Genomic DNA, 22,104 nt, shown 5'->3' with positions numbered 1-22,104 from the left:
CAACGACTGTCCGGACCCCAGTCCCAGGAACCAGCGGCGACCACCTACCCCGGACTCAAGCCAGCGCCGGGCCTCCAACTCCAGCCCCGACCCCCAGACCCTTGCGCTGGGCCTCCGGACCCTGACTGCCCCACGAGTCCAATCCCGGACCTCGGGTCTCTGGAGCCCCGGCCATGCTGCTGATGAAAAAGGATGCGTCGGCCCGCAGCGCCACACACTCGGTGCCGAGCGAGGAGACGGTGATTGTCGTGGAGTTCAGCCCGTTCGACAACTGTGGCGCCGACAGCCTGATCGCCTACGGGGGCGACAACTACGTGGTGGTGGGCAACTGCCGTTTCCAGGTGAGCCGGTAGTGGTGTGGGTGCTGTTTGTCGGCCACTCGGCTCTTAATGTCCATACTACCCCGAGAATTGCATAGGCGAATCCTATCTCCAGCGTTTAGACTATAGAACAGTACAGCACAACAAGGCCGTTCGATCCACTAACACTGTGCTGACCATGATGCCACTTTAAACATGGTCAATTCACTCCCTGTTCGTGTTTCACTTAGTGACTCTTATTAGCTTCCAATACTTCCCCTGGTAGCGCATCATACATCCCCTGGTAGCGCATGCATTCCATGTATGACAACTATTTTCACGCAAACTACCTTTAACCCCCCCCCCCCACACAAAGCTGTCTGGTATTTGACAATTTCAGGGATAAGTTGGTTGGGGTCAGGACAAAAGAGTTGCTTGTCGCTTTATTCAGATCAGATGTTCTCCTTTGGACAGTGATTCGTCTTTTAAATGCATATCTTGGTTGTTATCTATACATAAAGTCTGAAGAAGGGAGCTGACATAAAACGTCACCTATCCATGTTCTCCAGAGATGCTGTCAGGCCCACTGAGTTTATTGGTGAAGTGGGGGGGGAAGAGAACAGACCCTTCAGACCAACTCATCTGTGCTGACCAAGACGCCCTTCAACGCTACTCCCATTTCATCGGTCTCAGTCACAGGGATCATCGGGTGGCTCATCCTCTCAGTAGGGTCGCTGCTGATCTGTGTGTGGATTCAGCCTGATCTCCCTGCCTCTCCTCCACACCCGTTGATCACTGGCAGACCAAACGTCTGTCTGTCCAGCACATGAGAGGTTCATCAAAATCACAATCTCTTCACCACGATCTTTTAGGAAGAAGATGCAGACATCAAAGGCATGGAATACAAGACCCTACAGACCTTTCACCGAGGAGTGCGTGTATGTGCTATTGCCTGGAGCCCAGAGACTACAGTTGACACAGTGACACACCTGGTAAAGTAAGAAAGGATCATTGATTATGAGTGCTGGCAATTGAGACCAGCTTAGTTGGACATTTTGGTCAGCATGGACAAGTTGGGCAGAAGAGTCTGTTTATGTTCTGTAGGAGGTAGTGACCATAATATGGTCAAGTTTAATCTACAATTGGAGAGGGAGAAGGGTAAATTGGAGGTGTCAGTGTTACAGTTGAATAAAGGGAACTATGGAGCCATGAGGGAGGAGCTGGCCAAAGGTGACTGGAAAGCTACCCTAGCAGGGATCACAGTGGAACAACAATGGCAGGTATTTCTGGGAATAATACAGAAGGTGCAGGATCAGTTCATTCCAAAGAAGAAGAAAGATTCCAAGGGGAGTAAGGGGCGATCATGGCTGACAAGGGACGTCAAGGACAGTATAAAAATAAAAGAGAAGTATATCTAGCAAAGATGAGTGGGAAGCAAGAGGATTGGGTAATGTTTAAAGAGCAACTAGATAACTAAAAAGGCAATACGGGGAGAAAAGATGAGGTACGAAGGTAAGCTAGCCAAGACTATAAATGAGGTCAGTAAAAGCTTCCTTAGGTATGTGAAGAGGAAAAAAATAGTTAAGACCAAAGTTGGACCCATGAAGACTGAAAAGGGTGAATTTACTATGGGGAACAAGGAAATGACAGATGAGTTGAACAGGTACTTTGGATCCATCTTCACTAAGGAGGACACAAACAATCTTCCTGATATACTAGTGGCCAGAGGATCTGTGGTAATGGAGGAACAGAAGGAAATCCGCATTAGGCAGGAAATGGTGTTGGGTAGACTGATGGGACTGAAGGCTGATAAATCCCCAGGGCCTAATGGTCTGCATCCCAGGTTACTTAAGGAAGTGGCTCGAAATCGTGGACGCATTGGTGATAATTTTCCAATGCTCTATAGATTCAGAATCAGTTCCTGTGGATTGGAGCTAGCCCTTGCTGTCTCCTCCCCTTCCTTAACCCTCTAGCTGTCTCCTCCCACCCTCCCATCCGCCCGCCCTCGGGCTCCTCCCCCTCCTCCCCTTTTCCTTCTTTCTCCCACCCCCCATCAGTCTGAAGAAGGGTTTCGGCCCGAAACGTCGCCTATTTCCTTCGCTCCATAGATGCTGCTGCACCCGCTGAGTTTCCCCAGCAATTTTGTGTACCTGTGGATTGGAGGGTAGCTAATGTTATCCCACTTTTTAAGAAAGGCGGGAGAGAAAACAGGGAATTATAGACCAGTTAGCCTGACATCGGTGGTGGGGAAGATGCTGGTCAATTATAAAAGATGAAATAGCAGCACATTTGGATAGCAGTAACAGGATCGGTCTGAGTCAGCATGGAAATCATGCTTGACTAATCTTCTGGAATTTTTTGAGGATGTAACTAGGAAAATGGACAAGGGAGAGCCAGTGGATGTAGTGTACCTGGACTTTCAGAAAGTATTCGACATTTCAGAAAGGTCCCACATAGGAGATTAGTGGACAAAATTAGGGCACATGGTATTGGGGGTAGAGTGCTGACATGGATAGAAAATTGGTTGGCAGACAGGAAACAAAGAGTAGGGATTAACAGATGGCAGGCAGTGATTAGTGGGGTACCGCAAGGCTCGGTGCTGGGACCGCAGCTATTTACAAGATACATTAATGATTTAGGTGAAGGGATTCAAAGTAACATTAGTAAATTTGCAGATGACACAACGCTGGGTGGCAGTGTGAACTGTGAGGAGAATGCTATGAGAATGCAGGGTGATTTGGACAGGTTGGGTGAGTGGGCAGATGCAGTTTAATGTGGATAAATGTGAAGTTATTCACTTTGGTAGCAAAAACAGGAAGGCAGTTTACTATCTAAATGGTGTCAAGTTGGGAAAAGAGGAAGTACAACGGGATCTGGGGGGTCCTTGTTCATCAGTCAATTAAAGTAAGCGTGCAGGTACAGCAGGCAGTGAAGAAAGCGAATGGCACAATTGCCTTTCTAACAAGAGGAGTTGAGTATAGGAGCAAAGAGGTCCTTCTGCAGTTGTATAGGGCCCTAGTGAGACCACACCTGGAGTATTGTGTGCAGTTTTGGTCCCCTAATTTGAGGAAGGACATTCTTGCTATTGAGGGAGTGCAGCGTAGGTTTACAAGGTTAATTCCTGGGATGGCGGGACTGTCATATGCTGAGAGAATGGAGCGGCTGGGCTTGTATACTCTGGAGTTTAGAAGGAAGAGAGGGGATCTTATTAAAACATATAAGATTATTAAGGGTTTGGACACGCTAGAGGCAGGAAACATGTTCCCGATGTTGGAGTCCAGAACCAGGGGCCACAGTTTAAGAATAAGGGGCAAGCCATTTAGAACGAAGGCGAGGAAACACTTTTTCACACAGAGAGTTGTGAGTCTGTGGAATTCTCTGCCTCAGAAGGCAGTGGAGGCCGGTTCTCTGGATATTTTCAAGAGAGAGCTAGATAGGGCTAGTAAAGATAGTGGAGTCAGGGGATATGGGGAGAAGGATGGAACGGGATACTGATTGGGGATGAGCCATGATCGCATTGAATGGTGGTGCTGGCTCGAAGGGCTGAATGGCCTACTCCTGCACATTTTGTCTATTGACTCTGACTATGATTATTCATGAATCCATTGTGCAGACTTTTTAAAAATGTCTAAAATATAGATCCTTGAATAGCATATAGTCTGGGCTGCATCTACAACTCTCTGCAATGGGAGTGTGCTACATAGATGTTTGTATTGTAGCTTTTGTAAAGTGGATGAAATCTACACTGGAATTCCAACTCTTGTTTTTGGAGTTTCTGCCCAGAATTTTGGATTAATTTCTCCACCTTTGATGTTAATAGAGCAGAGACCTGTTTCCATTTACATTTTCTGTTCAGCTTTACAAGTTGTACTGGAAATGATAAATCAATTGAGTTATTTTCCTAGGAGGATTTCTGCATTTATTGCAAAATGTACATAAGTCCCTTTGGTTAAAAAAATATTTTTATTTGACATTTGTTTAATTGTTTTGAAATAGATCCAAGCTGAGGTCAGTCGGAGTAATTTGACTTTGAAGGTTATCATGACCATTTCAAAGCTTCAGTTTGTATGGTAAAGTCTAGTTTAGAGATACAGCATGGAAACAGGCCCTTCAGCCCGTTGATCACATGCTCGTATTAGTTCTATGTTATTCCACTTTCCCATCTACACTGTTGGGGGAATTTACAGAGGCCAATTAATCGCACGTCTTTGGGATGTGGGAGGAAACTGGAATACCCACACAGGGCGAATGTGCAAACACCATATAGACAGCCCATAGTCAGATTCAAACCAAAGGGTCTAGCACTGTGAGGTGGCGGCCTACCTGCTGCGCTACTGTGCCATCATAAAGATGCCCTGCCAACAATTAAGCATTCATTTGCACTAATCCTCCATTAATAGCATTTTAGTTTTTATTTCTGCACACATTTTCATCAACTACTCCCAGATTATGAGCCCCAAGCACCTACACGCACAATTTATAGAGGTCAATCAACCTACTAGCACAAACCATCTTTGAGATGTGGGAGGAAACCAGAGCATCCGGAGGAAACCCATGGGAATGTGCAAACTCCACACAGACAGCACTCAAGGTCAGGATTGAACCCGTTCTCCGGCACTGGAGGCAACGACTGTACGACTATCATCTAATTCCAGAGCACCAGATTTAGCCATGGTAGGGGAATCAAGAAACAGAAGTCATTGGTTTAAGACGTGAGGGAACAGATTTAATAGATTCATAGATTTAATTGAAAGATTTAAAGTTGAGGGGCATCTATTCCACACAGGGCAGTAAGTATATGGAATAGGCTGCCAGAGGAGGTAATTGAGGGAGGTACTAAAACAACATTTAAAAGACATTTGGACAGGTACATGGATAGGAAAGGTTTAGAGGGACAAGGGCCAAACATGGGACTAGTGTTGATGGGATATCTTAGTTGGCAGGAGCAAATTGGGCCAGTTTGCATGTTGTATGATTATGAATAATCAATATCATCAAAGCAGATGGCTTGGTCACTATCACATCCGGTTTGTGGCCTTGACCATGCACCTATTGGCATCTCACCTCCTACATTGCAAATGTTGCTGTTTCCCAACTGCAGTTGTAAATCGAGAAGATGGTGGTGAGGGTTCATCATTTGCTGATGAAGTCTTAGCAAATTGTTGCTCTTTATTTGTTTGGGCGACTCAGGTGAACAGTGTGGTGAAGATGGCCTTTGGCCCTCGCACTTTCATTGGGAAGGGTTTCTTACTGTGATATAAAGATAATGAGGGGCATGGTAAAAGTGAACGATCAGTTTTTTTCGCAGGGTAGAAGATTCTAAAACTAGAGGGCGCAGGCTTAAAGTGAGAGGGGAGAGATCATAATCATATGACCATAAGTGATAGGAGCAGAATTAGGCCATTCGGCCCATCAAGACTACTCTGCCATTCTATCATGGCTGATCTATCTCTCCCTCCTAACCCCCTTCTCCTGCCATCTCCCCATAACCTTTGACACCCATACTAATCAAGAATCTATCTATCGCTGCCTTAAATATATCCACTGACTTGGCCTCCACAGCCTTCTGTGGCAAAGAATTCCACAGATTCACCACCTTCTGACTAAAGAAATTCCTCATCTCCTTCCTAAAAGAATGTCCTTTAATTCTGAGGCTATGACCTCTAGTCCGAGACTCTCCCACTAGTGGAAACATCCTCCCCACATCGACTCTCTCCAAGCTTTTATTATTCTGTACGTTTCAATGAGGTCCTAAACTCCAGCGAGTACAGGCCCAGTGCCGTCAAAAGCTCATCATATGTCATTCCTGGGATCATTCTTTTAAACCTCCTCTGAACCTCTCCAGAACCAGCACATCCTTCCTGAGATATGGTGCTCACAATATTCCAAATGTGATCTGACCAGTGCTTTATAGAGCCTTATCATTACAACCCTGTTTTTGTACACAAGCTCGCTTGAAATAAATCCTAGTATTGCGTTTGGTTTCTTTACTACCAATTCGACTTGCAGATTAACATTTTAGGAATCCTGCACCAGCACTCATAAGTCCCTTTGCACCTCCGATTTCTGAATTCTCTCCCCATTTAGAAAACAATCTACCTCTTTATTCTGACTACCAAAATGCATGACTCCACACTTTGCCAAGCTATATTCCAGCTAGATTTAAGAGGGACCTCAGGGCAACGTTTACACTCTGAGGTTAGTCCATATCTGGAATGAGCTGCCAGAGGAAGCTGGAGAAGCTAATACAATTATAATTTTTAAAAGACATTTGGACAGATCTGTGGATAGAATGGGCTTAGAAGGACATAGGCCAAATACAAGCAAATAGGACTAGCCATTATGTCAACTTGGTTGGTGTTTGCCAAGGGACCAGTTTCTGTGCTGCACATCTTTGTCTCTGATAAACGGAATCAATGAAAATGGGTGGTCGATGGTTGGCGTGGGTGGGCTGAAGGGCCTGTTTCCGTGCTGTATCTCACCGTGAAATACAAAGAGAGTGATAGTCAAAAGCCATTAGACCAGTGATTTGAGTGTTTCTTCTATGTTTAACAGAATTTTCTTCGATCCTCACAGGCTATGCACAGCAGATGCAGACAGGAAGTTGCGATTGCTATCATCTGACCTCAGAGACAATACCACATGGCAGGTGGGTTACTCGTTATTTTATTTCCTGTATCCTTGCTGTGATTACACTTTAAAGGCTATTTAGTGGTCTTCTGCTGCATGGAAAACAAACCCATTCTGTCCAATCTCTCCTTATGGAACGCTTTATCACGCCCCTTCATGTTCGAAGCTCTCAGTTTAAACTCCACTACGACAACATTTTTGGCTCCTCCGTCTCTGTGCAGCTGAAATCCTCCCGGGTGCTATTCCAACAAATTTCCTGAAGCGTTCTCGGAGTCTGCAATTCCTTCCTCAAGAAACTCTTAGTTTGGTGTATGTATTCCTTTTTTCAATGTCACTCATTACGATCTGCTGCTAAATTGACAGCATTGTTCAAATATGTTTTGTTTATTGCCTTAGAGTACATGGCGGAGATCATTTTGCAATCTCCCCTACACTCAACTCATGGACTGAGATGAACTTTCTATGTCAGTCATTTCCAAGTGCAAAAATGTCAATGAAACGTGATATGAAGCAGCTGAGTTGGAAAAAAGGCAGTTGTTTGAACTGAAGCTTCCTTGCTTATGATTCCCTGCAGGTGATTGAGGGCCACACGGACTACATTAACGATCTGGTATTCGAGCCCATCAACGGGAAACAGATTGCGTCTGTGAGCGATGATCACACGTGTCGGTAGGTCGACCTTGGGATCGCAGCGTGGTTTAGGTTTTGGATCCTGGAATATAGTGTACAACACAACAACAGGCCCTTCGGCCTACATGTATAGTCTTTCCGCCGACTAGTTAGCACGCAACAAAAGCTTTTCACTGTACAATAAACTAAACTAAATCACAATGCTGTGCCAAACATGATGCCAAGACTGTCTCTTACCTATCTGCACTTAATCCATATCCCTCCATTCCCTGCATATCCATATGCCTATCCAGAAGCCTATTAAATGCCAAGAATCTGTGTGCAGCATCACCCCTGGCAGCATGTTCCAGGCATCCATTACCCGCTGTGTGTAAAACAAAAGTTCTCCCGCACATCTCCTTCACACTTTACCCCTCTCTCCTTAAGGCTACGCCCTCTAGTATTTAATGTTTTTCAATCGTGGAATGGAAACCATTTTACTAGAATGCTGCCTGGGTTAGAAAGTATTGGGGAGGTTGGGCAAAATTGGTTTGTTTTGTCTTGCAGGTCAGGTTAAAGGGAAACTTGATAGAAGTAGATACAATATTGAGGGGCTTTAATTAATTAATTAAGGAGAAATTATAAAATTGAAACTAAATGATTACTAAAAAGAAAATTACAAGTACATAAAATTCTGAGAGGCATGGATAGGGTACACAGTCAGAACCCTATTTGCAGGGTAGAAGTATCAAAGAGTAGAGGGCATACCTTTGTCAAGTGAGGCTAAGTTTAAAGGAGATGTGTGGGGCAAAACTCAGAGAGTGGTGGGTGCCTGGAACATGTCAGGGGTGGTGGTTGAGGTGATAGTAGCATTTAAGAGGCTTTCAGATGGGCACATGGATAGGGATCACATGCAGGCAGATGAGATTAGTACAACTTGGCATTGGACATTCTGAGCCGAAGGGCCTGTTCCTGTGCTGTACTGTTCTATGTTAAGTCTTAACCAGGGATACAGACAAAAACTTGGGGTAAAGTATTGCTTTTATATTTGCTGCAGTTAAATACAAGAGAAGAAAACTCTGCTCTTGGCTGTTTATTTTTCTTCCTCTCTGCCTCCTCTTGCCAGGTTAAATAAACTGCTGCCAAGTTAAACTTGATTAGGTTGCTGCCTCGGCAAGTTAAGAGCTGGCCAGGAAGCCAAGGGTGCTGGAGGCAAGACCCAGACTCGACACGGGTAGTTGCCTGTATCAGGCAGTGAGTGAAAATAATCGGCTGCTTCCTGCACCAGCACTCGCTCTGTTTTCCTGGTTTAACGGCAAACCGTGCTTGCTGTTCATTGAGGGAATGAAAGATAAACTAAAACCCCATCTCCCTTATCGCTTGGTGGCTAAGCTAGTAGAGCAGCCGTCTCACAGCTCTAGAGACTTTTAGCGATGTCATTGTGGAGTTTGCATGCTCGTCCCAGGACCATGGTGGTATCCTCTTTACCAAATGCGTACAGATGCACAACGTGTGAAAGGTCTAGATAGAGTGGATTGAAGAGGATGCTTCTAGTAGTGGGAGAGTTTAGGACCAGTGGGGGCAGCCTCGGAATAAAAGGACACCTGAATGGAGATGAGGAAGAATTTCTTTAGCCAGAAGGTGATGAATCTTGGAATTCATTGCCACAGATGGACGTGGAGGCGTCAATGAGTATTTTTACAGCAAAGATTGATAGTTTTTTCGCTAGTAAGTGCGTCAAAGGTTACACAATACACAATACAATTTATTTGTCGCTTGAACCTCATAGAGGCTCAAATGAAATGTTGTTTCTGCAGTCATACACACAAGAAAAAAAGACCCAAGACACAACACAATTTACACAGACATCCATCACAGCGCATCTCCTCCTCGCTGTGATGGAAGGCAAAAAAACTTATCGAGGTAGGAGAATGAGATTGAGAGGAGAAAATTAAATCGGCCATGATTGAATGGCAGAGCCTTGATGGGCCGAATGACCTAATTCTGCTCCTATGTCTTTTGGGTTGGTGGAGAATGAGAAAATTTGAAAGGTTAATGAGAATCCGGGGTGAAATTACGGCGGCACAGTGGTAGAGTTGCTGCCTTACATCGCCAGAGACCCGGGTTTGATCCTGAACGCGGGTGCTGTCTGTACGGATTTTAAACGTTTACCCTGTGACTGTGTGAACTGTCTCCGGGTGCTCCAGTGTCCCTCCACACTCCAAAGATGTACAGGTTTGTAGGTTATTTGGCCGGTAAAATTGGCCCTCTGAGGGAGCCAATGTACAGAGATCGCTGGTCAGGCCCAGACTCGGTAGGCTGAAAGGCCTGTTTGTGTGCTGTATCTCTAAACTAAATTAAATAAAATAGCACTGGAGAAAAATCAGTATAAATGGATGATTGTAGGTCAGCACGGATTCAGTGGGTCGTAGAGCTTGTTCTCTGGTGGATCAATCCATGAGTAACATCTCCTACTTCATCCAGGTTTGCAGATCATATTCATCTGGGTAGCAGAGTAGGTTGTGGGGGGTGGGGTGGGTTGGGGGTGGGGATGGGATTATTTGAGTTCATCCATGATTAGAGATACAGCATGGTAACAGGCCCTTCGGCCCACCAAGTCCATGCTGACCGTCGATCACCCATTCATGCCGGTTGTATGTTCTCAAACTTTCTCATCCATTCCCTACACACTAGGGGCAATTTCACAGAGGCCAATTAACCTACAAACCTGCACGTCTTTGGGATGTGGGAGGAAACCAGAGCACCCGGAGGAAACCTACGCGGTAACGGGGACAATTGAACCCGGGTCTCTGGCGCCGTGAGGCAGCAACTCTCCCCGCTGCACTGCTGTGCCCAGGCAGCATCAGTGGGGGGGGGGGGGGGGGAAACTGAGTGAATATTTCAAGCAAAGAGCCTGTATCAGAACAAGTGGAAACTCCTGGAAGAGTAACAGCAATGAATTGAACAGAAATCCAATAATGTCAGTGTTGTCAAACTATTTTTGTGTTGTTAAACAGTCAAAACTTTTTTTTCTTTTTTTTTTAACATTTAAAAAAAATCATGGAGCCATCTGTTTGGGTGGGTGTAAATGATCCCCGGACAGTGCAGAAGAGTCGAGAGATCTCCTGATGGAACGCTCTCCCTGCAGCCTTGGCCAAATCGCTCTGTGATCTCGTTCTGCAAATAATTGGCGGCTTCATCTTCCAACGAACTATTCTCTGGGCGTGCAGCAACCTGGGATCTCCCGCCCTAAGGAGGCGTATAGATCCGACAGCATCCTTCCTCCTGGTTGCTGCAGCTGCCTCGAGTACGCTCAGCCTTTTCCTGACCTGTTTTTCTTGCTCTGAAGCCAGCTAATTTTGGCAGTGGTTCACTCGGACTTTCTTCCCAATGTAATGTTAGTTCGCAAGACGATGCTTTCACTTCCCCGGGGAAATGGCCATCGCATTGCTGCTCGAAGGAGACGGGTGGCCACTGGCGAACATCTGGTGATGGGAAACCCCTGGGCTCCGTGATGTGCCACTGTGTTCAGGGTGGGTTCTTCCCGAAGAGCTGCAGAAGGTGGCAGCAATCTGCAGAAGGATCCCGACCAGTAAAGTCTCCGGGAAAACTCTGCAAGCACTGGATATATTCAAGATAGTGACTGATATGTTGGAAGTTAAGGGAAGCATTATATAGGATTAGTGCAGAAAGTGGCATTGAGGTGAAAGATCTAACATATTGAACATGCGTGAATGATCCGGAAATTCCGTTACGAATGCAGAACACCGCAGATGCTAAAACCCTGAGATAAAATGGCCAGTGCTGGAAATAACCTCTGCAGGTCATGCAGCATCAGTGGAGAGAGAAACTGAGTTAATGTTGCAGGCAAAGAGCCTCTATCAGACAAATTATAATTTTGCTGTAGTTTTTTATTGTCACCTGTAAAAGGTGCAATGAAAAGCTATGCTGCATGTCTGCTGATTTACTCCAGCACTTTGTGTCCTTTTGTATATTAACCAGCATCTGCAGTTTCTACATTTTAGCTGCTGAAAGATAGCTGCAGATGGATGGAGTGATTCTAGTACCTCCTTGCCTCTTTCTTCATTTGCCAACAGCTGAAGCCGATTTTAACAAATATATATAAATTACATTTCCTTCCTTCCACTCGGTTCCAAGAAGGGTGTGGATTGCTCTGTCTCCCTCCCTTGCTTCCCCGCCCCAACCGTTTAATCTGATCGTTTTGCAATTGTGAAAACGAGACGTTTGGGTTTGTGGTGTAGAATTCTGCTCTGATTGACCTTGGTTGACCAGGTAACCTTGGAGAAAGTTTAATGAAACACATCTGCGTGGGGAGTGGGGAGGAGAAATTTGTTTCCACTCTCCCAGCTGTGTGCAGCTGGGCCTCGATGAATCCCGCTGTATGAACTTGCTTTCATCTACCTGGGGCTTGTCAGCCACACAGCCAGGGCCCAGTGGGAGGCCTTCTCACCTCTGGGTCAGGAGATCGTGGGCTCGGGTCCCGTTTCAGAGCTGGGAGCATGCGTTGGATCTATCCAGTTTAGTTTAGAGATACAGTGTGGAAACGGGCCCTTCGGTCACCCGTACAATAGTCCTATCCTACGCAATAGGGACAATTTACAGAAGCCAATTAACCTACACACCTGCATATATTTGGAATGTGGGAGGAAACTGGAGCACCCGGAAAAAAGGCATGCAGTCACAGGGAGAATGTGCAAACTCTGTACAGACAGCACCCGTAGTCAGGATCACATCCGGATCTCTGGCCCTGTGAGGCAGCGATTCCACTCTTACTCCACTGTTCTGCCCAATGTAGTGCTGAGGGCTCGGGGTATCGGGGCTATGGTACATCAGGGTATGAGGGGCTCAGGGTACCTGAAGAGATATTGTCTTCAAGATGAGACAGTAAACTAGAACAAACTGTATGATATAGCACAGGAAGTGGCCCTTCGGCCCACAATGTTTGTGTCAAACATGACACAAGACCAACTCTTATCTGCCTGCACATGATCCATTCCATGCATATCCGTTTGCCTATCCAGAAATCACTTAATCAACGCCATTGTATCTGCCTCAACCACCATCCCTGGCAGCGCATTCCAAGCCCCTGTGTCTCTGTGGTTCTTTAATAAATACTTATCCTGCACACTCCATTATCATTACCCCTTTCATCTTATAGCTGTGCCCTCTAGTATTGGATATTTCCACCCTGGGGGAAAAAGGTTCTGCCCTATCTGTGCCTCTCATAAGTTCATACACTTCTATCGTCTCCCCCTCAATCTTTTCCGTTCCAGTCCAAGTCTATCCAACCTCTCCCTGTAGCTGAAACCCTGTAATCCAGGCAACATTCTGATAAACCTCCTCTGCACCCTCTCCAAAGTTTTCACAACTTTCCTGTAATGGGGCAACCAGAACTGCACACAATACTCTGTATGTGTAGCCTAATTAAAATCCTATAGTTTCTGAATTGTAACTTTCTGTTACCTACCATAAACTAAGACCCTTTAAAAAAAATATAGAAGCAAGGATGTAATGCTGAGGCTTTATAAGACGCTGGGGAGGTCACATTTGGAATATTGTGAACAGTTTTGGGCTACATATCTGAGGAAGGATGAGCTGGTTTTGGAGAGGCCTGAGAGGTTTACGAGAATGATCCCTGGAATGATTGGATTAATGTATGTGGAGGTTTTCATGGCTCTGGACCAGTACTCACTGGAGTTTAGAAGGATGGGGGGGGGGATCTCATTGAAACCTATTAGATATGAAAGGCTTAGAGTGAATGTGGAGAGGATGTTTTCAGCAGTGGGAGTGTCCAGGACCAGAGGGGGCAGCCTCAGAATAAAAGGACGTACCTTTTGAGGAATCAGGATGTGGGATGACATGGAACAAGTTTGTACGGATCGATGGTCGGCGTAGACTCGGTTGGCCGAAGGACCAGCTTCCATGCTGTATCTCTAAACAAAAGATTTTCATTGTTCCTGTACCTCGCTGCACATGACAAAGTCTCCTTGCAATTGCTTAGGTTTCTAGGCGCTCCAGTTTCCTTCCACATCCCAAAGACATGCGGGTCGGTGGGATGATAGGCCGCTGTAACTTACATCAACCATCAACTTACCCTGAGTGAGCTGTCAAATCTGTGGAGGATTTGAGAAACTTGGAGAGCAAAGAGTGCGCAAACGGGTGCTTAATGGTTGATGTGGACCTGGGTAAAGGTGATGTGGACTATGGGTAAAAGGGCTTGTTTCAGGGCTGCATGACTCAATTATGTATCTTTGAGTATTCGTGAAGCACGTCTATAAGCTAAGCTGTATAGCTATTGCTCATAAATGAATACATTGTGATTAAATGTGTTTCAGTATCTGGGACCTCGATGGAAATCAAAAGACTTCGTTTCTGCTTCACTCTCCGGGAATGAGCTTGTGTTGGCATCCTGAGGACGTGTTCAAGGTTCACTTGTAATTTTTTTTCTAAATCCTATGTTGTTTGTGTCTGTGGGAGACTTGAACCACAAGCTGGGAGCACTGGAGCAGCAGGGCAGATCTAGGGCTGGAATGTTTTCATTTACTGCCAATAATAACTGGGGGAAGAAAACAGACTTGATGGCCTTTAATTTAAAAAAAGTTATTTTCTTTTACACCAGTGAAGGCCCTGAATTGGGACCAGTTTTTATAGTCTAAACCCTGCATTGTCTTTAATGGATGTTGAACAGGGACTACGAACAAATTGGTTTTGGCTTGTCATGTGCAAGGACTTCTGAAATATTGAGCAAAACACAAACTACTGGAGGAACTCAGCGGGTCAGGCTGTGTCTGTGGAGGGAAGATAAGTAACAGGTCAGTTCTGGTCTGAAGGGATCTGACCTAGACAATAGACAATAGGTGCAGGAGTAGGCCATTTGGCCCTTCGAGCCAGCACAGCCATTCAATGTGATCATGGCTGATCATCCCCAATCAGTACCCCGTTCCTGCCTTCTCCCCATATCCCCTGACTCTGCTATTTTTAAGAGCCCTATCTAGCTCTCTCTTGAAAGCATCCAGAGAACCTGCCTTCACTGTCCTCTGAGGCAGAGAATTCCACAGACTCACCACTCTCTGTGAGAAAAAGTGTTTCCTCGTCTCCGTTGTAAATGGCTTACTCCTTATTCTTAAACTGTGGCCCCTGGTTCTGGATTCCCCCAACATCGGGAACATGTTTCCTGCCTCTAGTGTGTCCAAGCCCTTAACAATCTTAAAGGTTTCAATGAGATGCCCACTCATCCTTCTTAACACCAGAATGTACAAGCCCAGCTGCTTCATTCTCTCAACATATGACAGTCCCGCCATCCCGGGAATTAACCTTGTAAACCTACGCTGCACTCCCTCAATAACAAGAATGTCCTTCCTCAAATTAGGGGAACAAAACTGCGCACAATACTCCTGGTGTGGTCTCACCTGAAACGTCATCTGTCCATTCCCTCCACTGATGTTCATAGAATCGATTTGACCACCTGTTCCTCACTAAAGGGGACAGGAGGAGGCCATTCAGCCCATTGCGGTTTGGGATACTGACTCTTCTCTCGTTTCTTGCAGCTGATGGTGGCGGAGAAGAATGGGATCATCCGCTTTTACGACCTGGTTACTCTGCAGGCTATCCTGTCTGTGGACTGTGGCCAGATGCCATTGATGTCGGCCGACTGGTGCCTGGGCAACACCATCAAAGTTGGTGCGGTGGCGGGCAATGACTGGTTGATCTGGGACATCACCCGCTCCAGGTACATAAGTTATAGGAGTAGAATTCAGCCATTTGGCCCATCAAGTCTACTCGGCCATTCAATCGTGGTTGATTTATCTTTTCCTCTCAACCCCATTCTCCTGCTTCCTCCCCATAACCCCTGACATCGATACTAATCGAGAACCTGTCAATCTCTGCCGTAAAAATATCCATTGACGGCCTCCAGAGCCTTCTGTGACAATGAATTCCACAGATTTACCACACTCTGGCTAAATAAATTCCTCCTCATCTCCTTTGGCAGTTGGCGTACACGGCCGTTGGCTTTCATCGAGGTTAGAGTCATAGAGATTTATGTGGTGGAAACCAAAGACCCTATAGCAAGCAAAATAGTGCACTCCTGCTAAAACCAATGGGCTGACGTGTAGTAGGCAACGGAGCGGAACGTCGGCCTTTTCGTCGTCCATTTCAGTAACTCGACTTTGTATATCCCTCTCGCAGTGTAATCAACGTTACGGGGGAACAGTTTGTGTGTGTGATATAGTGTTAGATTCATAATTCTGTTATTTTTTGTTAATGATTAATATGTTAATAAATTATAAATCTGTTAATTTTCTTTTTTGATGTTTTGGATTCAAAGCCCCGGGATTGGGATCGGACTGTGCAAGGGTGGAGGGGGCACTGAGGGCAAAGAGGCTGTGCCCACACGGCAGTGTAAAAGGGGAGACCTTTCCAATCCACGCTTCCCTCTCCCTGTCTCTGCTGTGCCTTTTGAAAATTGGTTGTTTATTTATTATAGAAATGCGGAGTGAGCGAGAGTGAGGGGCTGAGGCTTGCACCGACCGACCGAGTGAGCCCAGCTTCGGATCTCATGCCCGCCCTCTTTCCTCCCATCAGTGAGTCTCTTTAACAGGGCAGAGAGAAAGTGAGGAAAAGATTTTTACCAAAGACGTTTGATTTTTACGAGGATGTTTCCGTAACCGGCTTCCGTCTCCGTACTAGTATCTTTGCTCCGCTATGGCGGACAAAGATGGCGGAGACGGAAGCCGGTTACGGAAATGGGGCCGAAGATTACCCATGAATCTGCCCATGACCGAACTACGTCTTTTTCGTTTAGTGCACTATCTTGCTCGCTATGAGATCTTTGGTGGAAACAGGTCCTGCAACCAACATTCCCCCTCTACACTAGTCCCACCTGCCTGTGTTTGCATCATAATTATTATCAGTATCCCTCTAAACCTATCCGGACAAGTACCTATCCTAAACATGTACTTATCCAAATGTTTCTTAAACATTGTGATAATACCTGCCTTCAGCAGTTCACTCCATATGCCTACCACCCTTTGTGGTGGAAAAAGTTGCCCCTCACGTTCCAATTAAATCACTCCCCCTCACCTTATGTCCTCTGGTTCTTGATTCCCCTACTCTGGTAAAAAAAATCTGTGTATTTACCTTATCTATTCCAGGATTCGGGGAGGGAGGTGGCTCACACAGAACTATCTAAAAGCCTCTTAAATGCCACATTTGTATCTGCCTCCAACACCACCCCAGGCAGTTCGTTCCAGGCACGCGCCACTCTCTGTGCCAATAACTTGCCCTGCACATCGCCTTTAAACTTTGCCCCTCTCACCTTGAAGCTATGCCCTCTAGTCTTTGGCATTTCCATCCTGGTAAAAGGGTTCTGACTGTACCTGGTTGACCTGCTGCCTGAGTGGCTGAGTTACTCCGGCACTTTGTGTCTTTTTTTTGTAAACCAACATCTGCAGTTCCTTGCATCTGGAGAATTTCCTGCCTGCTTTTGTCTCCACATTATATTGGGGATATAGAGAAGATGCAAAATACTGAGCTCTCATCTATCGGGAATGATAAAAGTAGTTTTAGTAGTGAAGGCTGAAAAGTAATTGAAAACATAAAGGGCTAAAAGCATGAGAGAATGCAGATGCTGACATCTGCAGCAACAAATTTACTCACTTGCTGGTAATGTGGTGGTCAGGTGAACAGTCTGATTACTGGGATGTGTTAATTCCTGAAATATATGGCTTCCAAGCTTCCCATCCAGAAAATCTAATCTGTGTTCCCTTCATTAGATCTGAATAAATATCAAGACCTGCGTGTATGAACTGAATTTTATTAGTTGTGATTTTTCTGTCTCTCGCCCACAGTTATCCCCAGGAGAAGAGACCATCACACTTGGATGGAGCCCAGAGATTTCGGTAAGATGGAATGTATTTACTGATATAGTCAAGAGTATTTAATGGAACAATGAAATTCCTACATGTGAATCTTAACAGACCAATAATGCAATAACTCACAAATAAATATATGGTTAAGATATAGGAGCACAATTGAGCCATTTGGCCCATCAAGTCTACTCCGCCATTCAATCATGGTTGATCTATCTTTCCCTCTCAACCCCATCTCCTGCCTTCGTGCCATAACCACTGACACCCGTACTAATCGATAATAATCAATAATACAACAAATTAGAAACCATGATACTGGGTAAATCATAATAGTACGAAAACCAAAGTATGTTGTGCAACCAAAAGTACAGTCCATAGAAGAACATAGTTTTAGAATTTGTAGATACAGCGTGGAAACAGGCCCTTTGACCCACCGAGTCTTTGCTGACCGATCTCCCCATACACTAAAACTATCCTACACTCTAAGGGTCTGAAGAAGGGTCTCGACCCGAAACTTCACCTATTCCTTCGCTCCATGGATGCTGCCTCACCCGCTGAGTTTCTCCAGCATTTTTGTCTACCTTCGATTTTTCCAGCATCTGCAGTTCCTTCTTAAACACTACACACTAAGGACATTTTTGCATTTATGCCAATGAACCTACAAACCAATACATTTTTGGAGTGTGGGAGGAAACCGGAGCACCTGGTGAAAATCTACCCGGTCATGAGGAGAATGTACAAACTCCGTACAGACAGCACCCGTGATCAGGATCGAACATTGGTCTCGGGCGCTGTACGGCAGCAACTACCGCTGTGCCACCATGCCGCCCTTTGCTGAGGTTGGTGTTGTGCAATGTTCAAGAACCTTTTGGTTGTTGGGAAGGTCCCTGTGAAATAGCACAAGGGTGGGACACTTCCCACATGGGGCTAGGGCTGCTGATATTAGTATTAAATATCGGTATCTTAAAACCACTGAAGCCCAGCTGGTTCCCTAATGCCGCTGGGGAAGGGAGTATGTTGTTGTTGTACCCTCCCGACTATCAAATGTACTTCAGATTCTCAATTTGTAGTTTAAATTCCAGTTATGGAACTGATTTGATAGACGAACATCACCATTAATCTAAAGGATTCTAATGGTTGGAAGAACAAGGACTGCATCCTGGCTGTTGGGAGGACCATTCAGTAGTCTGATAACAGCTGTTCTTGAATCTGGTGCCAAGTGTTTTCAGGCTTTTGAGTCTTTATCCTGACAGGAGAGAGGAGAGGTAAATGGTCCTTGATTATAGTGGCTGCTTTCCCAAGCGTGAAGTGTAGATGGAGTTGATGCTGGGGAATCTAGTTTCTGCGATGGGCTAAGCTATTTTCAACATAATGCCCTTTCCCTGACCTCGGTCTGTAATCTTCATTGACATTGGTGTACCTTTTTTATGTGTTAGGGGTTTCTGCCAGAGAATTCCAGATCCCCAGTACTGTGGATAAAAATATTTTTCCTTGGCCCCTCTCACATTCTTCAATAACTTAATTCTGTGCCCCCTCTCCCCCACCCAGTTTCTGGCCTCTGCTCAGAGAAATTGTCCCACTCGTTTCATCCTTACTAGACTTAGACCCATACAGCACTGACACAAGCCCAACTTATCCATGCCAACCAAGATGCCCCTTTTAAAATTGTCACATTTACCCGTGTTTCTCCCACACATGTTGCAGTTGTACAAAACATTGGTCAAGCTGCTTTTGGAGCATTGTATACAGTTCTGCTCGCCTCACTATGGGAATGGAGTTGTAGCAATAGAGACAGTGCAGATATGATTCACCAGGATGTTGCCCTGGAATGGAGGGCTGTAGTTATTTGGAGATTGGGTTTATTCTCATTGGAACGTGGGGTTCTTATAACTTTATACACCTCAGTTAAATCTTCCTTCATTCTCCCCCGTTGACAATGAAAATGGACCCCATGAGGATTTTTCAAATTTTGTTTTTTAGATACAGCATGGAAACTGGCCCTTCGTCCCACCATGTCCATGCACACCATCGATCACATGTTCACACTAGTGCTATGTTATCCCACTTTCACATCCACTCCCTACACACCAGGGGCAATTCGGAGGCCAATTAACCTTCAAGCCCGCCGTCTTTGGGACGTGGGAGGAAATCTGTGCCTTATTGGATGAGCCCCCACATCATTGTGCAAACTCCACACAAACAGTACCCAAGGTCATGATCGAACCTGGATCTCTGGCACTGTGTGGCAGCAGCTCTACCAGTTGTGCCACTGTGCCATCTGAGGATCTTTCCTTGTTCAGGGTGTGACTGCAGGTAGTGCAGCTGCCTCATAACTCCAGTTACCTGGATTTCAATCCTCCTTCCTCCAAGCATTTAATGTTGAAAGTTCCTATTTGAATAGTGTATTTTTGCATTACCTATTCATTGCACTGAAAATTAAAAGGTGATTTGCCAACTTTTTTTCATATAATTACAATTCTTCCTCTTTGGTTTTCCAGGTGGTCAAAAGCTAATGAAAATCTCTTTGCAACAACTGGCTACCCGGGCAAGATGAACAGTCAACTGCTTGTACATCACTTGGGTCATCCGCAGGTAAGCTTGGATTCAGAAAACAAAACTAATGTGAGGCCCCGAGGCAAAGGCAGGAGAAAGTAGAATTCGGAAATCACTGAAGCATTCACCAAATAGTTCATATTGACATGTTGCAGGTGTACAATACATTGCTTGGGCCGCTCTACCCGTTCGATCTTGCCCTGCGAGTCCTTGTTTCACCTATCTTATTTGATTACACAAAATGTTGTAGATTAGACAATAAACTAAACCATCAGTTGAGCATAGGCCTGGGCACCAGGTGAGTACCCCATCGACTGTGTGGGTTGTGATGAGTTGGGTGCAGGCAGGCTGCGGTATGGGTGTAGTGACCCGGTTAACAAACCTCTCTTCCCTTGACAGGCTATCATGGTCGGCTCTGCTCCCGTGGCTTCAGGCTTGAGCTGGCACCGGACACTCCCGTTATGTGCTGTTGGCGGCGATCGCAAGGTTTTATTTTGGATGACGGAAATGTAGAGAAGTTCCCCTTAACTGCTTGGTTGCACTATCGAACATTTTAAGTGTTGGCTTCACTACTGTACCTGTGGTCCCTGGACCAAAGCATCATGATCACTTCATCTGAGAGGGCCTCGAGCTCAACATTAAAGATTTGTTCATTTTGATTCTCATGTGTATAACTTGTATCTGTATCGTACCTTTAATGTAGTGACACGTCCTAGGGTGTTCACGAGAGCCCAGAAACAGTGTCACGCAGGGACACAGTCTGATCCTCAACCCAAACCTGATGAGACCTGATTCAGGGTCATACAGCATGGAAACAATTTCTGCAGCACAACTCAATCAAGATGCCCAATCTAAGCTGGACCTTTGGACATTTGACCAAAAGACATTTGGATGGATACATGGATAGGAAAGATCTAGAGGGATATGAGCCAAACTCTCGGGCAGGTGAGACTAGTTTTGATGGGGCATCTTGGCATGTGCAAGTTGGTTTGAACAACCTATTTCTGTGCTGAATGATTCTATGACTAACTCGTTATCACCTAGCGCACAGCCAACAAAGGACCATTTCCTTGATCATTGTTATTTTTTTGGTATATTTTTTATTCATTTGTTCTATGTTTCTCTATATCACCATCTATCTTGTTGCCCTTTCCCCTGACTCTCAGTCCGAAGAAGGGTCTTGACCTGAAACGTCACCTATTCGTTTTCTCCAGTAATGCTGCCTGACCCAGCTTTTTGTGTGTATCTTAAGTTCCCATTAGCACCCTCTCAAGGAAACTAGGTGAAGAAGAGCAGAATTGATGTGCTAGATATCTCAACATCCCCCTCTGTTGTAACTTCACTGAGCTCTCTTCAGATCATATTAAATGGCATATTGGAGGTAGACAAAAATACTGGAGTAACTCAGCGAGTGAGGTAGCATCTATGGAGCGAAGGAATGGGTGACGTTTCGGGTCTGAAGAAGGATCTCGACCCAAAAAATCACCCATTCCTTCGCTCCATAGATGCTGCTTCACCCACTGATTTTCTTCTCCAGCATTTTGTCTACCTTCGATTGTTCCAGCATCTGCAGTTCCTTCTTAAACAAATAGCATATTGGAATCAGTCAGTTTTGCCATTTATAAAAATCATTAGTGAATCCAGGATTGAGAGTTAAGAGCCTCATTAGCAATGGCTCCTTCAAAATCTTGAAGACTCTTGGTGGCATTAGAAAAAGGAAAGTTTTACAGTGCAGTTACAGATGTAAGATAAACAAGGCTAATGCACATATAGCAAGCACCCACACAGCTATGACAGAGAGCCAGATAATCTATTTTAGTAACCCTCAGTGAGCAGTAAATATTTTTAAAGACACTTGTGCTTTAACAAACCAGTATGGGATCTTTGATATCCGAGAGAAAAGATTGTACAAATGAGAGGCGCACTGGAGACCTCAGCTGGATTTTTTAAATATCTGGAGTGGGATTTGAGCCCACAGCTTTGTCACTTAGCAAGGAATGCTGCCCATGAAATTTCAGACCAACAGGCTGAGCTTTTCCAGCGGACGGCATTTGTGAACATCACTACTTGCGAGGTTAGGCACAAAAAGCTGGAGTAACTCAGCGGGACAGGCAGCATCTCTG

At 45.3% G+C, this 22,104-nt stretch overlaps 2 protein-coding genes across 2 annotated transcripts in view; one reads left to right on the top strand and one right to left on the bottom strand.

Moving 5' to 3' along the window:
• LOC116983965 (PARP1 binding protein) overlaps window positions 1-22,104 on the bottom strand; it is a 47,216-nt gene that overhangs the window by 18,220 nt on the left and 6,892 nt on the right. The window lies entirely within an intron of this gene.
• Window positions 10-20,640, top strand: nup37 (nucleoporin 37). Its single transcript, XM_033037935.1, has 9 exons — window positions 10-341; window positions 1,172-1,296; window positions 6,876-6,948; window positions 7,504-7,598; window positions 13,895-13,985; window positions 15,107-15,288; window positions 17,408-17,458; window positions 19,927-20,020; window positions 20,381-20,640. The coding sequence occupies exons 1-9, from the start codon at window positions 174-176 to the stop codon at window positions 20,492-20,494; spliced, it is 993 nt and encodes a 330-aa protein (XP_032893826.1). The 5' UTR covers window positions 10-173; the 3' UTR covers window positions 20,495-20,640.

Source organism: Amblyraja radiata, chromosome 19 (genome assembly GCF_010909765.2).
Source record: "Amblyraja radiata isolate CabotCenter1 chromosome 19, sAmbRad1.1.pri, whole genome shotgun sequence".
Taxonomy (NCBI): Eukaryota; Metazoa; Chordata; class Chondrichthyes; order Rajiformes; family Rajidae; genus Amblyraja; species Amblyraja radiata.
Note: the sequence above shows the minus strand (reverse complement) of the source record. Positions and strands in the feature narration are given on the sequence as shown.

Excerpts from the sequence above, each read along its gene's own strand:
- nup37 (XM_033037935.1), top strand. The coding sequence starts at position 174 with ATGCTGCTGATGAAAAAGGATGCGTCGGCCCGCAGCGCCACACACTCG. Across the intron at positions 17,459-19,926 it reads GATGGAGCCCAGAGATTTCG|GTGGTCAAAAGCTAATGAAA; the intron begins GTAAGATGGAAT and ends TTGGTTTTCCAG. Across the intron at positions 20,021-20,380 it reads ATCACTTGGGTCATCCGCAG|GCTATCATGGTCGGCTCTGC; the intron begins GTAAGCTTGGAT and ends TTCCCTTGACAG.